Source organism: Chanodichthys erythropterus, chromosome 23 (genome assembly GCF_024489055.1).
Source record: "Chanodichthys erythropterus isolate Z2021 chromosome 23, ASM2448905v1, whole genome shotgun sequence".
Lineage (NCBI taxonomy): Eukaryota > Metazoa > Chordata > Actinopteri > Cypriniformes > Xenocyprididae > Chanodichthys > Chanodichthys erythropterus.
The window spans coordinates 24,214,946-24,240,676 of record NC_090243.1 but is presented as its reverse complement, the minus strand read 5'-3'; the positions used below and the strand labels follow the sequence as shown (position 1 = coordinate 24,240,676).

The 25,731-nt window shown below is 36.3% G+C and overlaps 2 protein-coding genes across 3 annotated transcripts in view; both read left to right on the top strand.

Annotated features, from left to right (window-relative positions):
- Positions 1-4,224: 4,224 nt before the first annotated feature.
- si:ch1073-59l16.1 (polymeric immunoglobulin receptor) lies at positions 4,225-13,227 on the top strand. The gene is made up of 9 exons (XM_067377966.1): positions 4,225-4,330; positions 4,703-5,020; positions 8,204-8,543; positions 9,397-9,491; positions 9,903-9,970; positions 10,154-10,219; positions 10,326-10,391; positions 10,518-10,561; positions 11,033-13,227. Exons 1-8 carry the CDS (start codon positions 4,282-4,284, stop codon positions 10,557-10,559), a joined length of 1,044 nt encoding a protein of 347 aa, XP_067234067.1. The 5' UTR covers positions 4,225-4,281; the 3' UTR covers positions 10,560-10,561; positions 11,033-13,227.
- Positions 13,228-21,197: 7,970 nt separating this feature from the next.
- The window catches only part of tgfbr1b (transforming growth factor, beta receptor 1 b), a 66,549-nt gene continuing 62,015 nt past the window's right edge, over positions 21,198-25,731 (top strand). Inside the window, exon 1 of one of the 2 annotated variants that reach the window (XM_067378749.1) lies at positions 21,198-21,492. In XM_067378749.1, the coding sequence (XP_067234850.1) occupies positions 21,405-21,492 (88 nt within the window). In that variant the 5' untranslated portion in view covers positions 21,198-21,404. The remainder of the gene's footprint in view (positions 21,493-25,731) is intronic. The other variant, XM_067378748.1, reaches the window with a different exon arrangement.

Below are 25,731 nucleotides of genomic sequence, written 5' to 3'. Positions count from 1 at the left end.
CTGACTTTCTCGCCACTGCAACTTTATATCTCGCAATTCTGACTTTCTCGCAACTGCAACTTTATATCTCGCAATTCTGACTTTCTCGCAACTGCAACTTTATATCTTGCAATTCTGACTTTCATACAATTGTGACTTTATATCTCTCAATTCTGACTTTCTCACAACTGCAACTTTATATCTCGCAATTCTGACTTTCTTGCAACTGCAACTTTATATCTTGCAATTCTGACTTTCTCGCAACTGCAACTTTATATCTTGCAATTCTGACTTTCTCGCAACTGCAACTTTATATCTTGCAATTCTGACTTTCTCGCAACTGCAACTTTATATCTCGCAATTCTGACTTTCTCACAACTGCAACTTTATATCTCGCAATTCTGACTTTTTCACAACTGCAACTTTATATCTTGCAATTCTGACTTTTTCACAACTGCAACTTTATATCTCGCAATTCTGACTATCGTACATTTGTGACTTTATATCTCGCAATTCTGACTTTCTTGCAACTGCAACTTTATATCTCGCAATTCTGACTTTCTTGCAACTGCAACTTTATATCTTGCAATTCTGACTATCGTACAATTGTGATTTTATATCTCGCAATTCTGACTTTCGTACAACTGCGACTTTATATCTCGCAATTCTGACTTTCTTGCAACTGCAACTTTATATCTTGCAATTCTGACTTTCTCGCAACTGCAACTTTATATCTTGCAATTCTGACTTTCTCGCAACTGCAACTTTATATCACGCAATTCTGACTTTCTCACAACTGCAACTTTATATCTCGCAATTCTGACTTTCTTACAACTGCAACTTTATATCTCGCAATTCTGACTTTCTTGCAACTGCAACTTTATATCTCGCAATTCTGACTATCGTACATTTGTGACTTTATATCTCGCAATTCTGACTATCGTACATTTGTGACTTTATATCTCGCAATTCTGACTATCGTACATTTGTGACTTTATATCTCGCAATTCTGACTTTCTTGCAACTGCGACTTTATATCTCGCAATTCTGATTTTTTTTTGCAATGTCGAGTTCAAATCTTGCAATTCTCACTTTCTCACAACTGCAACTTTATATCTTGCAATTCTGACTATCTTAGGATTGCATCCTCATATATCGCAATTCTGAATTTTTTTTTGCAATGTGAAGTTTAAATCTTGCAATTCTGACTTTTTTCTCACATTTGCAAGTTTATATCCTGCAGTTTGGACTTTATAACTTGTAATAACACGTTTAAATCTCACAATTCACAACAAAGTCAGAATTGTGAGATAAATACTCGTAGTTGCAAGATAAAAAGTCAGAATTGTGAGATGAATAGTTACAATTACCTTTTTTTATTTTTTATTTTATTCTGTGGCCCAAACAAGCTTCCATAGTTTTCTTCTTCTCATATTCTGCAATGTATAAATTTAGACATAAATTAGCAAGAAACAAATGCAAATGCGTGTTGTGTGAAATGTTTAGGTGAACCCAGACTCCATGTCTCCAGTCAATACGTGTCAGGCTATGAGGGTGGGAACGCTGTCGTCGTCTGTCACGGGGCGTCAGAGTGGTGTCAGATCGGAGGCTCTTGTGTTCAGAGAACCTCATATAAAACTGTAGTGCATATCATTGGTGATGCTCTGAATGTGACCTTGCGCGAGCTGAAGAAAGAGGACAGTGGATGGTACTACTGCTCTGATGGAGAGTCACAGATGCCGGTTCATATTACTGTGAGGAAGGCCCTAAATACAAGACGAGTCCCTGTTCAATATAGAGGTCACACCACAGAATCCAGTCAAGACCAGTAAGCTACACATCTGTACACATTTTCCAAAATACTCACGAGACATTAGTTGACCTCACTTGATTCATCCAAACTCAGGCCTGGGCTGAAGCACGTCCTGTGGCTCGCCATCCTGGGGGTGATGCTGCCCGTGATCATCTGCACAGCAGTGATACTGATCAAAGTAAACTACAAAAGAAGTAAGTGATTCAGTTATTTGATCAGACGGAGAAACAATGACTAGCAGCATATTTATTACACGTGTGTGTATCTGCAGAACAAAGAGTTGAAACGTCAAATCCTTCTGAAGGCATGAACAATCAACACTCGCCCAAAGTAAGTGACTGTTCGTCCGAAGCACAACTTTCACATTCACAGTAATGTTTGTAATGCATGGCTGTTGGAAAAATCACAGCTTTTGATCACTATTATTATTAATTCATTTTTATAGGGAAATGAGAAAAATGACAAGGTTACTTGTGAAAATCTCTACGAAGAGTCTGGAACTAAACAAAACATTCAGGTCCTTTTTTATGACATTAATAACATTCTTCTGCTTCCACTATATAAACTGGTGTTGTTCTTATTAATTGATTTATTAATTTTATTTTTATTATAGGGAAATGAGAAAAATGACAAGGTTACTTGTGAAAATCTCTACGAAGAGTCTGGAATTAAACAAAACATTCAGGTCCTTTTTTATAACATCAATAATCATTATAACATCTGCTTGCACTATAAACTGTTGTTGTTCTTATTAAATGATTTATTCATTTTATTTTTATTATAGGGAAATGAGAAAAATGATGAGGTTACATGTGAAAATCTCTATGCAAAGCCTGGAATTAAACAAAACATCCAGGTCCTTTTTTAATGACATTAATAGCATCCATCTGCTTGTACAATAAAGTATGGAAGCCCGTTTACTGCACTAAATAATAAAATAAAAACTAATTGAAAAGTAATTTTTGAAAAGTAAAAAGTACTTTTTATCATGCAATTGCAAGTTTATATTTCACAATTCTGACTTTTTTCTCACAACTGTGAGTTATAAAGTCACACTTCTGAGATATAAACTCGCATTTGTGAGAAAAAAAAAGTTGCAATTACCGTTTTAATTTTTTTTATTTAGTGGCGGAAACGGGCTTCCATAATAACTTGTTATAAGTTTGTTGTTAATAAACTTATTAATTTATTTATTCATTTTATTTTTAATAGGGTAATGAGAAAAACAAGGAGGTAACATGTGACAGTCCCTATGAAATCATGTCTGGAACTAAAAGCAATCAGGTAATTTTTTTATAACGTTTGTTGCATTAATCTGCTTGCACTATGAATTGTTGTGGTTGTTGATATTAATTTATTTACACATTTTATTTTAATAGGGAAATGAGAAAAGCAGCGAGGCTGAAAATCTTTATGAAATCATGACTGGAATTAAGCAAAACATGCAGGTACTTTTTTGATACAGTAAAGAAAGTACAGTAATATATATATAATTATTAATATAATTATTTTACAGAGTATTAATAATAACTCTATTTTTGTTGTGTTTTTGTCTCTGTGGTCGTGTTCTCGTGTGTTGTTGTAGATGACTGCGATGGATAATAAAAACATATATGAATCTATGGTCAGAAAAGTGAAATAGTTCTATAATCAGACTTTTTATAATGTTTTATAATGTTATGAAATTCATATTACGACTGTGATGTGATTTAATGGTTATCAGTTCATGTGAATTTTGCTGGGAATCGAACCCATGATCTTAGCGTTGCAAGCACCTGCTCTACTGTTTGAGCTCAGGAAAGCACATAAAAAAATGAAAATAAAAAATAAAATAAAATACAATATTCACATTTAAACAAATAAAAATGTTGTTCATTGCTGTTTTAAAACCATATGTTCTCATGTTTAGTTTTTTTGTAATGTTTAAGAAAGTATTCATGTTAAAGGTTTACTGTTTTACCTGATTTTTATGTCTTTTGTCCCCCATAATGTGATTTTTGAATTGTATTAAATCTATTTCACCTGGAACATAACACTCAAACACAGAATTTTAACATGAATGTATTGTTCTCTCTCTCATTCTTCTCTGTAGAGGAACTTTTTTTTCTCACTGTTTCAGTTTGTTTTTGACCTCATGATAGCCTGTGTGAGGAATAATGCAATACCAGAGTCTGTGGTTTATTTTCATCAAGTGGAAAAACTGTGGGTTTAACAGTGCTTATTTCTTGTTTTTTGTGAAGCATTGGAAAGACTTTTTTAGAGAAAATGCCAATAGCTCGTCTTTCAACAACAACAACAACAAAAAAAAGCTTCTGTTCTTGCTTTGGGGGAATGTATCACCTGACTTAAAAACTGTTATAAATAAATAATTGGTTTCGTCACACTGTCCACAAATACTATTGCAAAATAGTGGTAGGGTGTTGCAGAAGAAGAGGAACTCGAGATGGGAGAAGATTTTCACATGCAAACATCTTCACAATGAAACAACAATGGATCTAGATTGTCTTCTCCTCCTCTGCATCTTCATGAATCTCTCAGGTGAGACGATTAACACCAGCATCCGTATGCTTCGTTACACTAGTTTTATTGTCCTGTCAAAATATGAATCATTTCCTTGAATAATCTAAAGATTTGTATATAAAATACAGTTTATAAATTCAAGAATATTAACTATGATATTGTTGTTAATATTGAACAAAAAAAGTTGCATAGTAAACCTTTAAAGTTTAGGATTTTGGAAAAAAAATTCAAAAAAGATTCAAAATATGTTTGATCAAACTGTTGGGCTATATTTATGTTTATAGTTATGTTTTTAAATGTTATTTCAAAAATCAAAATAGCATAAAAAGCCACAGATTTTTGTATGAATTCGTTTTTTTTTTTTAAATATATACTATTTCTTTTTTGCAGGGGCTCAAGATGTCACCACAGTCAGGAAAATATCCGTTCAGAAAGGACAGTCTGTCATAATTCCTTGTTTATATGAACAGAAATATGCATTTTCATACAAATACTTGAGTGCTGGAGGCATTTGGTTTTTGAGTAATGATATAAAGTCCTTCGACCAGCGATATCATCACAAAAAGGTATCGATCTCCGACGATTCATCACGTAACATCTACACTGTCCGCTTCGATGATGTTCAGGAGTCGGCTCAGTACTGGTGTGCTGTTCATATTCCTTCTGGTTTTGATAAACATGCAGGCTTCTTCTTGGATGTCACAGCAGGTGAGACCATCTCACGCTCTCAGTGGGGATCTCTCTAGGGTTCTTGACTCAATTTCAAAGAACCCTTTTTACATAATATATGTTTACGATCTGTTTAATTCATCAAATGTAATTAAAATTATAAATGAAAAATTATAATTTATTTAATTAATTTAGTTAATTTATCTGTATCAGCACTGGAGTAAACAGTGACGTCATCATCCAGCTCAGTTCAGTTCGCATACAATGGTGTCGATGCAGGCAGATCAAAACACTGTTGAATATCAAATATCAAGTGTCCCCAACTAAGCAAGCCAAAGGCGACAGCGGCAAGGAACCCAAACTCCAACAGGTGACATCAGGTGGCAAACAGGAGCCCTAGTCCTAGGTTTTTGGCCTGATCGGAACCAAACCAGTGCAGCAGGATTCTCTAGAGTCTGATTGTCAATAATGATCAAAAACAGTTGAAAATTTCAATTCACGGTCTCTAAGGGCCGCCAAAACGTTTGAAGTGGGCGAAGCCATTTTTACTAAAATGGCTATAACTCATGAACGGAATGAGATATTTTCACCAAATTTGGCACATCTATGTAAAAGCTCATTCTGTGGTTGTGTGTAAAAGAACGATGCAACTGTCCACTTGGTGGCGCTATAACAGGACAAAAAACATGAAAACGGCTATAACTACTTCACCGTTAGTCCGAATGACTTGAAATTTGGCATGCAGTCTTCGTCCGAGGTGCCATGATTGTCTATGAGGACATTGACGTATCTCAAAAAACATGAACAATGAAGTTTGAGCAGCTATCAAGGTTAATGAAGGCCGGCACTAGAGGCCTGTAAAAAATTTGAAAGAAATCAGCAATCTTTTGGGTAACACTTTAGATTACAGCCCGGAAAGTACTGCGTAATTACCACAAATTTACAGCGTAACTTTCAATAATTATAGTGTATACAGTAAGTATGTGTAAGTATAGGGGAACAATATGTGAATAATAATAACCAGGAAAAATAAATTATTCATACTTTTAATATTTTATAACTAAGGGGTAAGTATGACATTATGGGCCGTAAATTAAAGTGGAGCTTGTTACCCTCTTATTTCATGTAGTTACAGGGTAAGTAATTAATAAAAATAAATAAATAAAAACGCAAACAGTCATATCACTTGGAAAACTTTATTTGAAAAACAACTTATTTCAAAACAGATTTAAAGTTGCAACACTTCTTATTCGTTTCTCTTGCTTGGCTTCCTCCTCCTCTTGTTCCTCTTCTTCTTTCTTTCCACTGATGAAACTTAAGAGGGAATCCCATTTGCTATTCTGTATTTAAAAAATACAGAACACCCGGGAATGTGCTCACCGTTTACTCATCTTTTACCCTCATGCCATCTGAGATGCATATGTCACGGACTCACACACGAAGACAAGAGACAGATCCAATAGCAGGTAATTTATTAGGGAAATCCAAAATCGTAGTCCACAACAAGCATGAGTCAAAAATCAGGTATCAGTCCATAAAAAATAACAAAAACAAAACACGGGAACAGGGAGCAACACAGACTGGGAAAGTGAACTGAAAACTCCAGGAAGTGAACAGAAACAGACAGGGTATAAATAGACAGACACTGATTAAATGATGCATGACAGCTGGTGGTAATGAAGTGATAAAGGGATAATGAGTCCGGCAGTGCGTTATGGGTAGTGTAGTCAATGGGTGAAAGAGTCCAGGATGGAGTGCCCTCAAGTGGCAGATAGGGCACTCACACTATAGATCGTGACAGTATACGACTTTCCTTCTTAAGATGAACACAAAAAGGATTTTAGGAAAAAAATAGATCATCTGGGAACGCTTTATAATGCAAGCTCACGTTTTCCTAAAAGTCGAAGCATCAAACAGCACAAACAGCAATAACTACAGTAATCCATACGACCCTAATGGATGAATCAATGTCTTCTGAAGTGAAACGATACGTATTTGTAAGAAAAATACCAAATATTTGAATATTTTTAAAACTTCCGACCAGCTGTCTCCTGCGCGTGCACGTGAGGGTTGAGAGTTCATGCTTGACGTAACTTGAAGCGTGACGTAGGTGTGCCGAGAAACTCACGCACATGTTGGATGCCGTCAGTTTTTTTTATTTTTTTTTATTATTATTTTTTTTTTAGTAATACAAAATACACAGAATAACAGATAATGAGAAACAAACAAGACAGAATAACAGAGACAGCAGTTCTCGCGCAAGTTTCACACAAATCTCCCGCGAGAACGTCATGAAAGCTTCACGTTGCTCATTTCAATGTGCTTTATCGAACGCGAAGTCGAATCTCATGCAGGCGCTGGTGACAGCTGGTCAGAAGCGGAAAGATGAATAGCCTAAACCATGAGAAAATTTCGGGGTGTACTGTATTTTCTTATAATACAGAACAGCAATGAGATTCCTTCTTAAGATTCATCAGCTGAGAAACAACAACAACCAAAAAACGGACAAATCTTGTTACTTTCTGTCAGGACTTTAGAGTTTGAAATGAAAAGTTGATTTAAAAAAATGAATAATAAGTGTTATAGACCTGTTTTTAATAAAGTTGTTTTTCAAATAAAGGTTTCGGAGTCAGTGATATCAGATTGTTTGCATTTTATTAATTACTTACCCTGTAACTACATGAAATAAGAGGGTAACAAGCTCCACTTTAATTTACGGCCCATGTCATAAGTACCCCTTAGATATATTTACTGTATAAATAATTTGTTATTTTCCCTGGTTGTTACCCCTTTATTCCCAATACTTTACATATTGTTCCCCTATACTTACAGATACTTACTGTATAGTTACACTATAATTATTGAAAGTTATGCTGTAAATTTGTTGTAATTACGCAGTACTTTCCGGGCTGTAATCTAAAGCGTTACCATCTTTTGTGTTTTTCATGTGCGTATTGTGTATTGCACGATTTGATAGAAATCCTCATTCTGAGCAACTTTGCCTCTGGGACCGCCGCTGTCCACTGAATCATTCATTAAATATTGGAGATTATTTCAAAAAACAACTTTGGTGAACTAGTCCTTTTGGCTCAATAACTGTTGAAAAGCTTTATAAACCATATATCTCCTATGGTAAATTGCCTGTTTTTGACTGTAACTACTTGCACTACACTGCTACTTGCTACACTGCTTGCAAGCTGATGTTTTCTATGGCATTTCTAGGCCTTCCGAGTCTTTATGTGAACCGTCAGAACGTGAGCGGATCTGAGAACGGTAGCGTCACCGTCACCTGCTATCATCATGGGCAAAGCGATGTGAAATGGTGTAAGTTTGCAGATCGCTGCGTGACGGGGATGTTTGGGACTTTAGACGGAGCCTCGGTTGAGATCAGATCTGATCAGAAACACATGACTGTGACCATGAGCGGACTGAAGAAGGAGAACACAGGCTGGTACTCGTGCTCAACAAACGACCAGCAGATGCCGGTTCATATTACTGTACATCATACTCAGGCGCTGGTCACTGCAGAGATGGATCGGATCACACTCACAGCCCGGAAGAGGTGAAAACACTTGAATCATTTACTCTCCTTCATGTGGCTCCAAACTCATATGATATGGAAGCTTGTTTCCGCAAATAAAAAATAACAAAGGTAACTGCGACTTTTTATCTCACAATTCTGACTTTTTTCTCAGAATTGAGTGATATAAACTCACAATTGTGAGTTCTAAAGTCAGAATTGTGAGATATAAACTTGCAATTCTGAGGAAAAAGTCAAGTTTATATCACACAGTTCTGACTTTATAACTCACAATGGTGACTTCTGAAAAAAAAGTAAAGAATGTGAGATATAAACTCACAATTGTGAGGAAAAAACTTCAGAATTGTGAGATAAAAAGTCGCAATTTTCCTTTTTTATTCTGTAGCGGAAACAAGCTTCCATAGCGATTCATAAACTTTTTCATCAGCTGAAATGAAACAAGATATTTATTATCTGTTTGTTTGTTTGTTTGTTTGTTTGTTTGTTTGTTTGAAAGTATTTGATAATTATTTTTTTAATTTTAAGATTGAATTACTTATTAGCTTTTCATCAACTTACAAACCACAATGTCTCTGTTGTTAATAATGTCCAAGCTGCTCTTTTCCATATATTGAATGCAGGTGGTTTCAAAATAATACATGATATTCAATTCATTTTGAGGCAAACAGCGACTTGAATATTTGTAAAAAATATCTAAAATATGATGACAGAATATTCAACCATTTATATCTATTTGAATTTGAGAACTTCCAATAGTGCATTTGTAGCTTTTCCCCCTTTTTTTGCAAAAATATTAACATTGAAATTATGCCATTTTGATGTATGGATACAATTATTCAGAAGTTAATATATTTTCTTTATTCTGTTGCATTAGGACGGCTATTTTCTTTCTGTTGCCTGTGGTTTTGGAAATTCTCCTGATCATAATCATTTACTCAGCACTGAAACTACTTACATTTTGCAAAGAAAGTAAGTTACATAAAGTCACAGTGTCCAGTTCTGAACAAACGTTCCTCCAGTAACATTAATAGTCTTTCATAATGTTATCAAGACCTTAGCACAAAAACATCATTTATACATTATTTATTCAACATTTTATTGTTTTAAATGTTTCAGTTGGATGTTCTTCTGGTTTTTAAATGTTTCTACTTGTTTCAGAACGTTCAGAGAAAAGTAACGTTCCCATAATGTTTGAAGAAATGGAATGTTCCATTAACGTTCACATACCAAGAATGTTTTAGAATGTTCAGAGTAATAATGTTTTCAGAACTTAATGGGAACTTCAGTGAAATGTTCTTAGAATACTTTTTGTTGGCTGGCAAACCTTAATGGACTTTTTTTATAGCTACAGTTGTTTTTAAATTGAACCTGTTCTTTCAGGATGCCTGACATCTGTGAATGAAGAGGAAAGTCAGTACATAACGATGCACAGGAGCCGATCCTCATCCGTGAGTTCAGAGACATTACATCATCCTCATCTGTTTCTGATGACGCAACACACAATGATTCAGCACTTCTATTAGAATCATTCTGGGGGAAATTTAATACTTCATTCTAAGAAACAACAGATCAGACAAATTCAAAGAAAACTCTTGTCAAATGAATTGTCTGTTTCTCTTGTTAAATTCCAGTCATATGGTGGTACTTCTGGAGAAGGACCTTATGAAATCATGGCTGAACTCAAGAGAAACACTGAGGTAGATCTCCATTTCTCCTTTACCCCTTATACTATAGTACAACACCACTGAATACTGAAATACTTGAGTCTCAACTGATCTGTACGTGTGTGTGTGTGTGCAACAGCTGTCTGCTTCTGGTCATAAATCCACCAGCCCAACTTTGGCCAAAAAAAGTGATTTATCAAATATGGTAAATACTTATTTTCTGCATGTTTAATTTTTGTATTTGGAAAAAAAAAAAAAAAAGCTTTAAAATAGCAAAAACTGGTTAGCTGATCTATTTAATGAATAATTGAGTCTTGTTTTCCTCTTCTAGCCTCAGAGAGAGTCGGATTATGTGAACATCAGACAGACGTGACTGTGAGTCTGTGTCTGCTTCTTTAATATCTTCCTTTGGACAATAATAATTCATCATTATTCAAAGCTGTATTCATTAAAGAAAATCCGCCAGTCTTGTGAATTATTTATTATTAATGAACTGACTGAACTTCCACAGTTAATACACCACTGTTCAAAAGTCAGTGAGATTTTGTAATGTTTCTGAAAGACGTTTCTTCTGCTCATGCACCAAGACTGCACTTATTTGATTAAAAATACAGTAAGAAAAGTGAAATATTATTCCAGTGTAAATCAGCTGTTTTCTATGTGAATATATAGTAAAGTGTAATTTATTTCTGTGATCAAAGCTGAATTTTCAGCATCATTACTCCAGTCTTCAGTGTCACATGATCCTTCAGAAATCATTCTAATATGCTGATCTGCTGCTCAAGAAACATTTATGATTATTATCAGTGTTAAAAACACATCTAAATTTCTGTTTTATCTCAATAGTGGCGACATCAGAACTGCAGAAATCCTCTGATTCATCAGCCGTTCATTGGAGTCTTCCTTAAATCTCAACCAAGCCTGAGTGATGTGTTAGGAATATTTGATTTATTGTTCAAGTCATTCTAATATGCCCTATAAAGGGTCCCCATCTGCAGTTTATGACAGTTTATTTACTTGAGCTTCTGTAATTACATATTCGTTCCTCAAGGGGGCCTCAGAGACATTTATCATGATTGATGTAATGTTGTGTGCCTTCATGAATGTGTGTATTTTCATTACCATGACTCAGTTTAACAGTATTTTGTCAGTTTGTAAATAGTGGAATTTTATGGAAGCCATTTCTGCCACATAAGAAAAAAACATGCTTTTCTAAACCATAACTATAAGATAAAAAATGTGAAATGATACAAAGTCATATTTATAAGATGAAAAGCCAAAATTATGACATAAGTCAAAATTAGGACTTAAAAAGCCATAATTGTCACAAAGAAAGTCATAGTTTTTATCTTATAATTTTGACTATTTAATTTAAAATTATGATGTAGTGTGTTCTCAAATGTACCGGTGTCATGCAAATCAGGTCCTCGCTTGAAATCGGGTCTCCCCAAACTGTCATTCAATGATTATCCTAAGTAAATACAAATGATTTTAATTTAAAATACGCATAGCTTCCTATATAATGCATACAAAAACACATTAATGCATAATAAAACCAATTGAATGTAATTTTTTAACTGTTAATTAATAAATAATAATAATAATAACTGAACATCATTAATTTGTTGATAAACTGAAATATTTGGACATTTAATATTTAATTTAACACGTAATTACATTAAAGATAATTGTGAATAATCGCGTATCTGTATGCTATGCTTACTAATACAGACATAAATGGTCATTATAAAGTAGTTAAAACAGTACTTATCATAACATGATTTTGTATGAATTGTAATCAGGCACTAAAAAGAGTACCTATTAAAAGCAATTTGAACCAATGGGATCGCTTGGGGTCCTAAAGGAGACCCGATTTTGGTAGCCGGGACCAGTTTGTACTAAAAGAAAAAGAAAAAAGTTAACATTACCAGCTTTTCTGCAGTACAGTAGTGGCATCAAAGCATCAAAGGTTTCTATTTACAGCATGTTTTTAGAAATGTTGAGCCAATCACAATCATATCTGTTGAGCGCGTGAACGCAGCGGCCAATCAGAGGTGCTCAGTAGTCAGAACCCACTCGACACCGTCTTAAACAGCGTCAAATATCAACCCGATCTCACGGCAATTCATACGTATTTTACGAGGTGGCTAATTCATATGAATTTATATGACCTCACTCGTACGAATTCATACGTTTTTTGCTAAATCGTACATATTTGACGAGTTGACAAATTCGTATGAATTCATACGAATGGCCTAACCCAAACCCCGCCCTCGTAAAATACGTATGAATTGGTCGTGAGATAGTGTTGCAAATACAGTGTTTTGGATGTAAACGAGATTTATCTACAGCGTGATTTTGACCCTTTTGGCTTGCCATATCTCGTGCATATATTTTTAAAAACAACAATGGGAAAAAAATGCAAAATATCATATTAAGTTGAAACTTTGAGTTATGGTTCAGGACAGACACCTCCCAATTGAAAGTACCCAATAAATGATGATTTTATATATAAAGCTTAATGATGTTTTAAATATTATTGTGGGATTCAATAGATAATAGAAGGATCTTAGTGAACATCGAAGATTTGAATACTTAAATGCTTATTAAATGTGTGTTTTGGACGTGGGACAGCAGTTTACACCAATGGCCCATATATACAGTATGTGTGTTGCTCATTATATCAATGGTTTATCTGCTGAAACAGACCAGCTTTGGTTGATTTAAGATGCTTTTTGTTTTTTTCAGATGGTTTATGACTGAGCCATGATAAATAATTATGAATTTAATTTAATTAATTCTGAGGGCAGCTGCCCTGCAGCATTCAGTAATTGTTTCACCATCTTGAGTGTTTCTCTCACCTTTCTGTCTCTTCATAAAGCACTGAATGATTCATGCTGTGACGAGTTAAACTACATTTCTCATTTTATGAAGAAAATGTGGGTGCAGTAAGAATTTTACTGTGAATGTGAATGTCAGAAGCTTTCCTAGTATCTTCTATCTTTCATGACTGAAAGTGCACTTTGTAATATTTTTTTTTATTTTGAAGTATACTTTAAATCATTATGTTTTAATAATCTTTTGTCATGCATTAAAGATTATGCACACTTGATTATAATTTTAACTGTATGTGTGTTATTCAATATATTACATAAAAAATCATATTTTAGTTAATACTTATGGTTTAAATGCTCCACAAAGTTCAAATCTTATCAAAAGCACAGACCCGTAACAGCTGAACCGTTCAATAAAGCGTGAGTTCAGCATGGAGAGCTGATCCTAGATCAGCCTAACAGAGCCTGAATGTGATTTGCATTGCATCACATGATTAAGCGCTTGATATCAGCGAGTGTGGGAAAGAAGTGCAGGTGGCCGACCGGGCAGTGAGTGACAGCTGGCCGTATTCCACCGGGAGCTCACAACTCTTTCTCATTATCCTTTTCTCTATTAATCCCTCCTTCCGTTTCTTTCTTCCCAGCTACGGCCACCGTCTTCTCCCAGCTTCCCCCTCTCTCTCCCTTTTCTCTGTTCAGAGGCAGTGATGATGGAGGATGCACAGATGGCTCGGCGCAGGGCTCTGGATCTACCTGTGCGGACAGCTGGTGACGTCCCATTAACACTTAAAGAGAGGTCTGCCACTGTCACCTGAGCACCGGGAGGGCCTTGGCAGCCCGTGTCAAAACAGCAATCAGGAAAATGAGAGCGAGAAAAAATAATGTGCTACACGCTCTGTTTGCAAACAGTGTTTGGACTGCAGGATCAGAGCGATGCGACCGTTACCTCCACACTCTTGATTTAAAGCCAAGATGAAATCAAAATGGTCTATTCTTCGTTTTATATTATATATATATATATATATATATATATATATATATATATATATATATATATATATATATATGAATGTTGCAGTGTTTATTCTAAACGATTTATCGGTGCACATCATTATTGTTTTAAAATCGTGTTTCTGGTAATCTTGAATCAGAATATCTTCTCTTCTCTGATGATGAGGGCGGGGCAACCTGTCACTCACATGAGATCCACCAATAGCAAACCACAACCATGTGGTCATCATAGTTAACTGCACTAAATGATTGGAGGAATCCAGCGTACACAGCAAAATCTCCAGAGTTAAATCAACTCTGCTCAGAGTACATATGCTCCCTCTGTAAATAGTGTTAAAATAACACTGAAGCAGAGTTAAAGTTAATGAGATAATTAAATAATTAATTAAATGATGATTGTGCATTAGTGATGAACACCTGCTGTTAACAAGCAGAATCACTGAAGAAAAGAGAAACACAGTCACAGCCTTATTAATTGCTTAATTATCTCATTAACTTTAACTCTTCTTCAGTGTTTTTGTAACAATATTTAGAGAGGGACCATATGTACTCTGGGCAGAGATGATTTAAATTTCAATTTTGATTGTCAAAAAAAATAACGTGCATTAAAAAAATAGTCTGAATTTTCATTGCATGCTGACTTGAAAAAACTTGCACACTTTTCCTTCAACAAGTCGCAAGGTTTGAAGTTTCATTCACATCCGTGGCACGAACAGTCCTGAACAAGTTTAATCATTTCAGCCTTCAAAATAATTAAAACACCAAGGCTATCTAAAGGGCCTGGAATTAATTCATCTCACTGGTCTCAACATAACTCTCCGATGAAAGCGTGTTTTTAGAAAGACTTAAATAACACTAATTAAGGATAAATGGTGTGTGACCCTCAGCAGCCCGGGTGAGACGCCAGGGAGCCTGAGTGTTTGTGGAGGCAGACGCGTGCAGACGTGTGACGACAAATCGTGATTCATTCGCTCGTCTAGCTGGAGTTCCTCATTCACATGTCTGAATACTCAAGAAAAGAGAGCTGGGAGAAACAAAAAACAGACTAAATTATGAACCACCAGCCAAATATCACATCACCATGAGACTTTAATCTCATAATAAAAGACTTTTTACTTTTCTGAGAGATTCGACTTTTCAGACCATATATCAGAATATCATAAAGGGCTTTTGTTGATTGAAACCTTTTTTATTTTCACCTCTCACTTTTACTTCAGATGAGATTGTGTCTGAGAAAATCCTTTCTTTCTGATCTAAGCATCTCTGTAGATTAAAAATGCTTTGTTTTCATATGCATGAGATTTTAAAGCTGTAACGCTGCTCAATAATGTAAAACATCGTACTTCTTTTATTTGCCCAATTAGCACAAAAATACCGTGATCTTCTTTTGAACACGTACTTTGCAGAAGAATTACTCTATGGACTGAAATATTCCCTTAAGTGAACACATTTTTTGTTTGCCCTACTTATGGTTAACCCCATTACTGCTTAATAGCCGGAGAAAGTTTTTTTAGAGTAACACTGTTAGAGCGTAAATTAATGACTGTTTTTGAGTTTGGTGCCACCAGACGGACCGTTTCTAACGTGTCTCAAGGTTAAAGACCAAACCCATCCTTTGCCAAAACCAGGTCAGGCTAATATCTACTTGTTGAGCATTTGCATCAACTACGTTTATAATTAATGTACTACCTGCAGCACCTTAAAATACGCATGTTTTACCACAGCAAATCTTTTTTAGTAATTAAAATAAAGGTGAAATAAAATAAAATATAAATATTATATAAAAAAAATTAAAGCTTAAAAGCTTAAAAATATAATGAACATAATTCTTAATTCATATACTAATACTTTGTTACTGTTTTGGTACTTAAATTATTGCTCATTTAGAAATATTAAAATTAAAGCGGCTGCAGCTTCTACTGTGTTTATTAGGCTCATTAACTAACGAGCTGATGTGACACGACTGCGGCGATCCGCTCCTGCTCGTCCACATCAGACACACGCCGCGTGGCCCGTGTCCAGATGGCAGCCCGCCGTGGGGTGGAGGGCATGTTATTTGGACAAAAATAGTTATGGCATATAGCATAAGCAGCCGTCCATGAGCCTGACTTCCCCAGAAAGACTCACCTTTGCTAGATTTTTGTCACAGTGTCCAAAACACACCCACAGTTTTTGTGTTATCAGGAGCCCTCAGTAAGAGGATTGAACGCATATAGACCTCATATATAAGAGCAAACACTGGATCCTCGACCTACAGGCCCAAACAATAGAGCTTCATCAATCTCTGCTGCTGCCTGTGGGGGTTTGGGGGGTCGAAGGTTTGATGAGGTCAGATGATCATGCCCTTTGATGAATATATGCAGAGACGGAGGAGACACAAAGAGAGAGACAATCCCAGATAGATAGATGGATGGATGGATGGATGGATGGATGGATGGATGGATGGATGGATGGATGGATGGATGGATGGATGGATGGATGGATGGATGGATGGATGGATGGATGGATGGATGGATGGATGGATGGATGGATGGATGGATGGATGGATAGATAGATAGATAGATAGATAGATAGATAGATAGATAGATAGATAGATAGATAGATAGATAGCATTAGTGATAAACACCTGCAGTTAACAAGCAGAATCACTGAAGGAAAGAGGAACAACAAGAACAGAAAAAAGAGACGAAACGAGCAGAAACACAAGAACTACAACTGACTTCCATTACACATAGATAAAATGACAAAACGATAGATAGATAGATAGATAGATAGATAGATAGATAGATAGATAGATAGATAGATAGATAGATAGATAAAATGATTGATAAAATGATAGATAAAACGATTGATAAAATGATTGACAGATAGAATATAGAGAGAACAATAAATATAATGACAGATAGATATAAAGATATAGATAGATAGAAAGATAGATAAAATGATTGATAAAATGATTGATAAAACGATTGATAAAATGATTGACAGATAGAATATAGAGAGAACAATAGATAGAATGACAGATAGATATAAAGAGATAGATAGATAGATAGATAGATAGATAGATAGATAGATAGATAGATAGATAGATAGATAGATAGATAGATAGATAGATAGATAGATAGCATTAGTGATAAACACCTGCTGTTAACAAGCAGAATCACTGAAGGAAAGAGGAACAAGAACAGAAAAAAGAGACGAAACGAGCAGAAACACAAGAACTACAACTGACTTCCATTACACATAGATAAAATGACAAAACGATAGATAGATAGATAGATAGATAGATAGATAGATAGATAGATAGATAGATAGATAGATAGATAGATAGATAGATAGATAGATAGATAGATAGCATTAGTGATAAACACCTGCTGTTAACAAGCAGAATCACTGAAGGAAAGAGGAACAACAAGAACAGAAAAAAGAGACGAAATGAGAAGAAACACAAGAAGTACTGACTTCCATTACACTTATTACAAACCAGTTTGACTTTATTTTTCTATCATCTGTAAGTTCTCATTGAGAATTAACAGAGCTTTAGATGTTTTATTGAACGTTTCATTTCACCGTTATGGTGATGAGTGTTTGCTTTAGTTGGGCTCTTGACTTTTTAACATTAGTTTTCTCTTTGGCTGCTTTATAAAGCACATTTGTTATGGCAAAAGAAACTATGACCAGGTCGTGATGGTTAAGTTTTGATATTGATTGAAACATGTGATGACCTGATTCACTGATTTCATTCAGAGTCTCAAGCTCTGATTATATGCTTGATGTGTAATTTTTCTATTGATGTTTGTAGCCCTGTGATTCTGCAGCTCATCTATTTCCTAAAACACTGTGCACAGAAAGTACTGCATTATTTAGACACACAGACACATCTCAACTCTGAACATCACAAAACAAGCCACTAAAGTCACAACAAAACAGCAGTGTTAAATTAACACACAAATAAGGGTAAATGTTACTTTTTATTTCTTCAAAATATTACATTTGATCCCCATAATCCAGAATATGTGCTTACAGTCTTCATTCTCTGTTGCTTTAATGCTTTGTTTACCTGAGCCATATAGTAATGAACAATAGTTGAGTTTAATCAAAGTTTAAGTTTAATATAACTTGAGTTAAAATAACCCAATCACTGGGTTTGTCCATTTCAACCCAACTTGGGTTGTTTTTAACCCAGCATTTTTTAGAGTGTAACAATAATGAAAAGATGAAGCTTATCTGTATGTCACAATATCGTTTGGACTTTGTTTTCTGTTTTGCACCATTTCCTGTCAATGTGTCATCATAGTTATGCATTTCAATTCACTAACTTGCAATTCAATTTGATATCAGTTAATTTGGATATACTGTATATCAGGTCAGTACATGGCAAATTTTCTCAAGAAGAAAAAAATCTTTCAACTAATGCTGTAAAATATACATGCGAATCAGTTGGTACTACATTAATATTGAAGGTTAAAATGAACTGATTTGTATAAAAACTTAAATTACACTTAAGGAAATTTTTTTATACTAATAATAAAGTTATAATAGGCCTACTAACTTTAAAATTATTTCTACTGCAATTCATTTTTTGGAATATAAATGGTAGCTGTCAACTTGATGGATTTATTCAAACATGCATAACATGAAGAACATTAAAAATTATAATTTATAGGTTCATTTTTCTAGCTGACTAACGAGTTTATGGTCACTAAATGTGACGTTACATGACATATTAACTTCTTTCTGCGGTTGAACACTGAGTAAGCGATTACAAGAGACATGATACAGATTTCGTTAAGTTGTACTGTATCTTTTATCATACCTTGAGATGTTCAAGGTTTATTTCGCGCTGTAACTGGTATTAAAGCAGAGGATGGAATCAGTTCACATGCACTTTTCTTGATCTGCAGCGATCTGTCACGACACATTAAAGAGCGCCAAAACTGTATTTATGTTTTTTTATTCCGAAGTAAAATGGGCAAAATATGAAACTTGAGACTTTGAGAAATATGAGACAGAACATTCTGGGAACGTTCCCAGAACCTACATCCTAACGTTCTCTGTTCTCTGTTTTTTAACCAACAGAAATATATTATAAATAATCTGAGCACATACAATTTATGGAGGATTAAATAAGATTGAATTTATGCATTAATATGTAAGATTTAGTAAATTGTATCACTGACACTGAACCACAAGCAGATTTACATTTCTGAAGTGACAAACAATGACTTTGACACAATATGGGGTTTTTAAAATATTAACTTTATGTTAATATTTAATAACAATTATGTGACTTTAACTGGGATAACATTACATTAATTTCTTACCACTGAATTAGCGGGACATGCTCTCTTTTGGTCGGTAAACAACAACTTCTCGGTTAACATAATGCTGTCACACTATTTACACTTGTACATATATTAATTATAAATAATTATTCACTAAAGAGATCGATAAACAAATGTTATAGCCAGTCAGTAAAAGGAAATGACCGTTAATTTTTAAATCACGCGAGTGCGCGGCTCTCTGTGGAAGACAGAAGCGCGTGATCAGAGGCGCGCAGAAAAGAAAGATAACACTTTAATCTCTGTAGCCTAGGGGAGAGTGGGGTAAGATGAGCCAGTGGGTAAGTTGACCCACCGCCTGTATCTTGGCAACCGTACCATTTTATTGTCATGTGACCATATATTTTAAAACCACCCATCATTTCTGCCAGATTGTGAAAAGGAGAAGCACAAATATTATTCTGAATTGGTAAGCTAGCTAGCTTTTCCTAAAATGGCAGCTATGGGGCAAAGTGAGCCAAATGCTGTGGGGTAAATTGAGCCAGTGTTTTAACTTACCCCACCATAAGGCACTGAATTTAAGTTAAACCTGAAGTATAAACTTTTGTCATTTCAATGAATCGATATCCATTCTTAAATCCCAAGAATCGATTAGTTGACTAGCTGTTTAATGTGGTGTGTAGACTAGCTGTTTTCATTTGATGAATGAGCAGAATATGTAGCGCCTCCCATCCAATAAATCGCAATAATCTTGTTACTTTTGATATGAAGCAAAGTCTCAAATTTCAAATGACGTCCATCTTATTATGAGATTCAAAAAATACCGTTTTGGCGCTGTTTAGTGTGGCGTGACGGATCGCTTTAGCGCCTCAGTTAAAGAGAAGCATGTGATCATCCTCTCCTCCGCTTTAATACCAGTTACAGCGAAATAAACATGAACATCTGAAGGTATGAAATCCGTATCATGTCTCGTGTAATCGCTCAATCAGTGTTTCAACCTCGGAAAGACGTCAATAAAACAGCTTCAATGTCACATGACGTCACATTTACCTCAGAAAAACATATTTAGGGACCATAAACTCATTAGTCAGCTAGAAAAGTGCTCTAGAAAGCAACGTTCTGATAAATATAGCTATGCACCGTTACATATTCATTATAATTTTTAATGCTCTTCAATATTTAATGCATGTTTGAATAAATCAGTAATGACAGCCGCAATTTAAATGTTTATATTAAAAAAAAAAAAAACGAATTGGAAAAGACATACGATTAAGTAATTCTAAACTTTATTTATAATAAAAACACCAATTTAAGTGTTTGTATATAAATATATAAATATATAGTAGTACCAACTGACTCCCATATGTAGAAAATTTGCCATGTACTGAAACTGAAATACTACATCCAAAATAATAGATATCAAAATCATAATCGAATCAAATCAAATCAAATCGTAATCGAATCGAAAGCATGCGAATAGTAATTGAATCGAATTGTGAAAATTGTGTCAATACCCAGCCCTAGTGGTTAGGATTGGAAGGTGAGTTTTGGAGGCGGAGCAATGAAGAGAGGGGCGGGTTTGTTTGGGTTGATTTCAAATATCAACAATGTCCAACAGCATTTTTGAAATATTACTTACCCCACCTTTAATCGCATCTAACATACAATTTTATATATATATATATATATATATATATATATATATATATATATATATATATCTTGTGTGTGTGTGTGTATACACACACAAATGTATAATCTCTTAGTCAGATATTATAACTCCGAGATTAACCAGGAAAATCAGATTTACAATATTGTTTTCGTGCATGCAGAAGAGAGCATCGCCAAAACAAATCAGACAGAAAGAGCCGTGGAATGTGTTCTTATGCAATAATCGCGTCCAGCTGAGCTCCAGACGGACAGAGACACACACATGTGAGGGGGTTTCACTCCGTCTGGGCGGGATCGGTGTCGGTCCGTCCCAGCCAATGATCAGACGTGCTTCTCTTCCCTTTTTTCTCTCTATTCCTTTCACTCCTCCGGCAGCTCAGTCTGCCTGAACAACCCGAGTCTAGCAGAAGAAGTGTGAGGATGAGGATGAGGAGGATGATGGATGCAATACCGTGTCGTCTCGTGTTTTTAGCTCTCTTCTTTGGAGCCAGGATCCAGCACACAGAAGGTAAGCTCAACGCGCTCTCCTCTGCGTTATGCACGCGTGCGTCCGTGCGGTTTTCTGCAATGAATGTTGTGGTTCTGGGGGCCATCAGAGGGTTGCTCTTTGTTTGCAAGCAACTGCAGCCCCAAAGAGAGAGTGTTTCTGCAAAGATGGCGCAGGTCAGAGAGAGAGAGAGAGAAAGAAAGAAAAAGAAAGAGATGCTGTCAGGAAAAGCTCTTTCTGAGAAGAAAAGGAGATAAACGCAGAAAAGTGGATCATATCATCACACCTGATTGCGCTTATAAACTGAATACAAAGCCAGCGTATGTGTTTAGATGATTCACGTGTGATTAATGCTTGAGTCTGAGTCTGATTACAGGTTGGTTGTGTTTATCAGTCTTTAAGATCATAGAATGTGACAAACACACACAGACAGAGAGAGACACACACACACACACACACACACACTCGTCTCTGCCTCGAGGCGTTGTATTTTCAGTCGAAATTTTGCAGTCCTATCTAGCGATTAAACAGATTTTAGAAATACATGATGAAGTTAAAATGTGACGTAGGATGTCATAATTATCAGTTTGTTGTTCCTGAAACCCAAATCGAAACTTATTTTGGTCTAGAATAATAACTGTCAATATGACAGACAACCCCCTTTTTATTCACTGTATACTCAATAAAATATTGTTTTGCGTATTAAACATTAATAAAACTTAAAATACGCCATTTAAGGGTTTTTACGTATTTCGCTAGCTGGATTGTGCTAACTCTCCAGATAACGTTAACTGTTTTAAACTGGGCTTTAAATGCTGCTAGCGCCATTTAAAGTTAAAAATAGTCGTCGTTTGTCTCAGAATGTAACTTTAATGTATTTTGTTACACGTTTCGTATATTTAAAACGCTTAAAATGTGTTCCGTCACCTCGTTTGACTTCTGAATTAGCTGTTAGCTGTTTGGCTAACTTGTTTTCACTAGTTTGGAAAAGCGAAATAATATACAAATAACAAAACAAAGTCAGCGATTGTCTCAATTTGTGTTTCTAATATGTTAACGTTTACAAATATTTTTTAGAAATGGTGATTAATGTGCTGCTGTTTATAACGTACTGTTTAATAAGTCTGTTAAACACGTAAAGTGAGGGCGAAATCGATCACTCTGTAGTAATTATAATAATAGTAATGTAAACACAGGGTGATGATGTCAGATTTTTGTGTGCAGACTGAAGAGTGTGGGAGTGTGAATATGGTCTCATATCTGTGCTGTCTATCTAGACAGCCTTTATGGGTTTCATGTATTCCATGATGGGAGTGTATTTTACACATAGCCTGTTTTCACCACATGAGAAAAAACATGCTTTTGTAAATCATAATTATGACATAAATTGTCTTTTATGAGAAGAAAAGTCAAAACTAAGTCATATTTATGAGATGAGGACATGCATGTATGATATGCACCAAAATCCATACACGTGATGGCCAGAAATGCTCACTTATCATGTCTTGATGCGTTTTGTCACATGCAGTTTTGTGATGGAAATGACTGCAGGCTTTGAGCATGTCACATTGGGTTGAATAATTCTTATTCTGCTTTGTCTCTGGCGGGCAGGGTGAGGCGCAGTTATTGTCATGTGCACTTATTGCCAGGTGACTTGCATTTGTGTCACCTTCACTAAATCAGGGCTGGTTGTTTTATTGGCGCTGTATGAATCATAAATGTCCTTCTTGAAAGAGCAGTGATGCGTAAAGTCAACATGAAATGGCGTTCACAACACATTTTGGGTTAGCAGACAATTAAATAATGTCAGTTTTTGTTTTCGTGTTATGCTTGAGCATATAAATGCATGAACTGTTATGCACCTTAAAGGACTCAAACTCAGTCAGCATTTGTGGCATAATGTTGAAAACCGCAAAAATATTTTCACTTTAAAAAAGAAAGGGGAAAAAAGGCCTATAAAAATAAGGCCTCTTCACACTACACTCTAAAAAACACTGGGTTGATACGTCTGACCCGGAATCTGGGTAACACAAAAACTACCCAAACACTGGGTTGTTACGTCTGACCCGGGAGCTGGGTAACACAAAAACTACCCAGTGTTTGGGTAGTTATGTCTGACCCAGGAGCTTGGTAACACAAAAACAACCCAAACACTGGGTTGTTACGTCTGACCCGGGAGCTGGGTAACACAAAAACTACCCAAACAATGGGTTGTTACGTCTGACCCAGGAACTGGGTAACACAAAAACTACCCAAATAATGGGTTGTTATGTCTGTCCCAAGAGCTGCTGGGTTGTTACTGGGTAACAACAAAAACTACCCAAACACTGGGTTGATACGTCTGACCCAGGAGCTGGGTAACACAAAAACTACCCAAACACTTGGTTGTTATGTCTGACTAAAGAGCTGGGTAACACAAAAACTACCCAAACACTTGGTTGTTACGTCTGACCCGGGATCTGGGTAGCATAAAAACTACCCAAACACTGGGTTGTTACGTCTGACCCAGGAGCTGGGTAACACAAAAACTACCCAAACACTGGGTTGTTACGTCTGACCCTGGAGCTGGGTAACACAAAAACTACCCAAACACTGGGTTGTTACGTCTGACTAAGGAGCTGGGTAACACAAAAACTACCCAAACACTGGGTTGTTACGTCTGACCCAGGATCTGCTGGGTTGTTACTGGGTAACAACAAAAACTACCCAAACACTGGGTTGTTACGTCTGACCCAGGAGCTGAGTAACACAAAAACTACCCAAATAATGGGTTGTTATGTCTGTCCCAGGAGCTGCTGGGTTGTTACTGGGTAACAACAAAAACTACCCAAACACTGGGTTGATACGTCTGACCCAGGAGCTGGGTAACACAAAAACTACCCAAACACTGGGTTGTTACGTCTGACCCGGGAGCTGGGTAACACAAAAACTACCCAAACAATGGGTTGTTACGTCTGACCCAGGAGCTGAGTAACACAACTACCCAAACACTGGGTTGTTACGTCTGACCCGGGAGCTGGGTAACACAAAAACTACCCAAACAATGGGTAGTTACGTCTGACCCAGGAGCTGAGTAACACAAAAACTACCCAAACACTGGGTTGTTACGTCTGACCCAGGAGCTGGGTAACACAAAAACTACCCAAACAATGGGTTGTTACGTCTGACCCAGGAGCTGAGTAACACAACTACCCAAACACTGGGTTGTTACGTCTGTCCCAGGATCTGCTGGGTTGTTACTGGGTAACAACAAAAACTACCCAAACACTGGGTTGATACGTCTGACCCAGGAGCTGGGTAACACAAAAACTACCCAAACACTGGGTTGTTACGCCTGTCCCAGGAGCTGCTGGGTTGTTACTGGGTAACAACAAAAACTACCCAAACACTGGGTTGATATGTCTGACTAAGGAGCTGGGTAACACAAAAACTACCCAAACAATGGGTTGTTACGTCTGACCCAGGAGCTGAGTAACACAAAAACTACCCAAATAATGGGTTGTTACGCCTGTCCCAGGAGCTGCTGGGTTGTTACTGGGTAACAACAAAAACTACCCAAACACTGGGTTGATATGTCTGACTAAGGAGCTGGGTAACACAAAAACTACCCAAACACTGGGTTGTTACGACTGACCCAGGATCTGCTGGGTTGTTACTGGGTAACACAAAAACTACCCAAACACTGGGTTGTTACGTCTGACCCAGGATCTGCTGGGTTGTTACTGGGTAACAACAAAAACTACCCAAACACTGGGTTGTTACGTCTGACCCAGGATCTGCTGGGTTGTTACTGGGTAACACAAAAACTACCCAAACACTGGGTTGTTACGTCTGACCCAGGATCTGCTGGGTTGTTACTGGGTAACAACAAAAACTACCCAAACACTGGGTTGTTACGTCTGACCCAGGAGCTGAGTAACACAAAAACTACCCAAACACTGGGTTGTTACGTCTGACCCAGGATCTGCTGGGTTGTTACTGGGTAACAACAAAAACTACCCAAACACTGGGTTGATACGTCTGACCCAGGAGCTGAGTAACACAAAAACTACCCAAACACTGGGTTGTTACGTCTGACCCAGGATCTGCTGGGTTGTTACTGGGTAACAACAAAAACTACCCAAACACTGGGTTGATACATCTGACCCAGGAGCTGGGTAACACAAAAACTACCCAAACACTGGGTTGTTACGTCTGACCCAGGATCTGCTGGGTTGTTACTGGGTAACAACAAAAACTACCCAAACACTGGGTTGATAC

What these genes read in the sequence shown, in the direction of transcription:
- si:ch1073-59l16.1 (XM_067377966.1), top strand. Translation starts at nt 4,282, where the DNA reads ATGGATCTAGATTGTCTTCTCCTCCTCTGCATCTTCATGAATCTCTCA. An exon ending in CTTCTTGGATGTCACAGCAG is followed by an intron (nt 5,021 to 8,203) that starts GTGAGACCATCT and finishes TGGCATTTCTAG; the next exon opens with GCCTTCCGAGTCTTTATGTG. An exon ending in AACTCAAGAGAAACACTGAG is followed by an intron (nt 10,220 to 10,325) that starts GTAGATCTCCAT and finishes TGTGTGCAACAG; the next exon opens with CTGTCTGCTTCTGGTCATAA.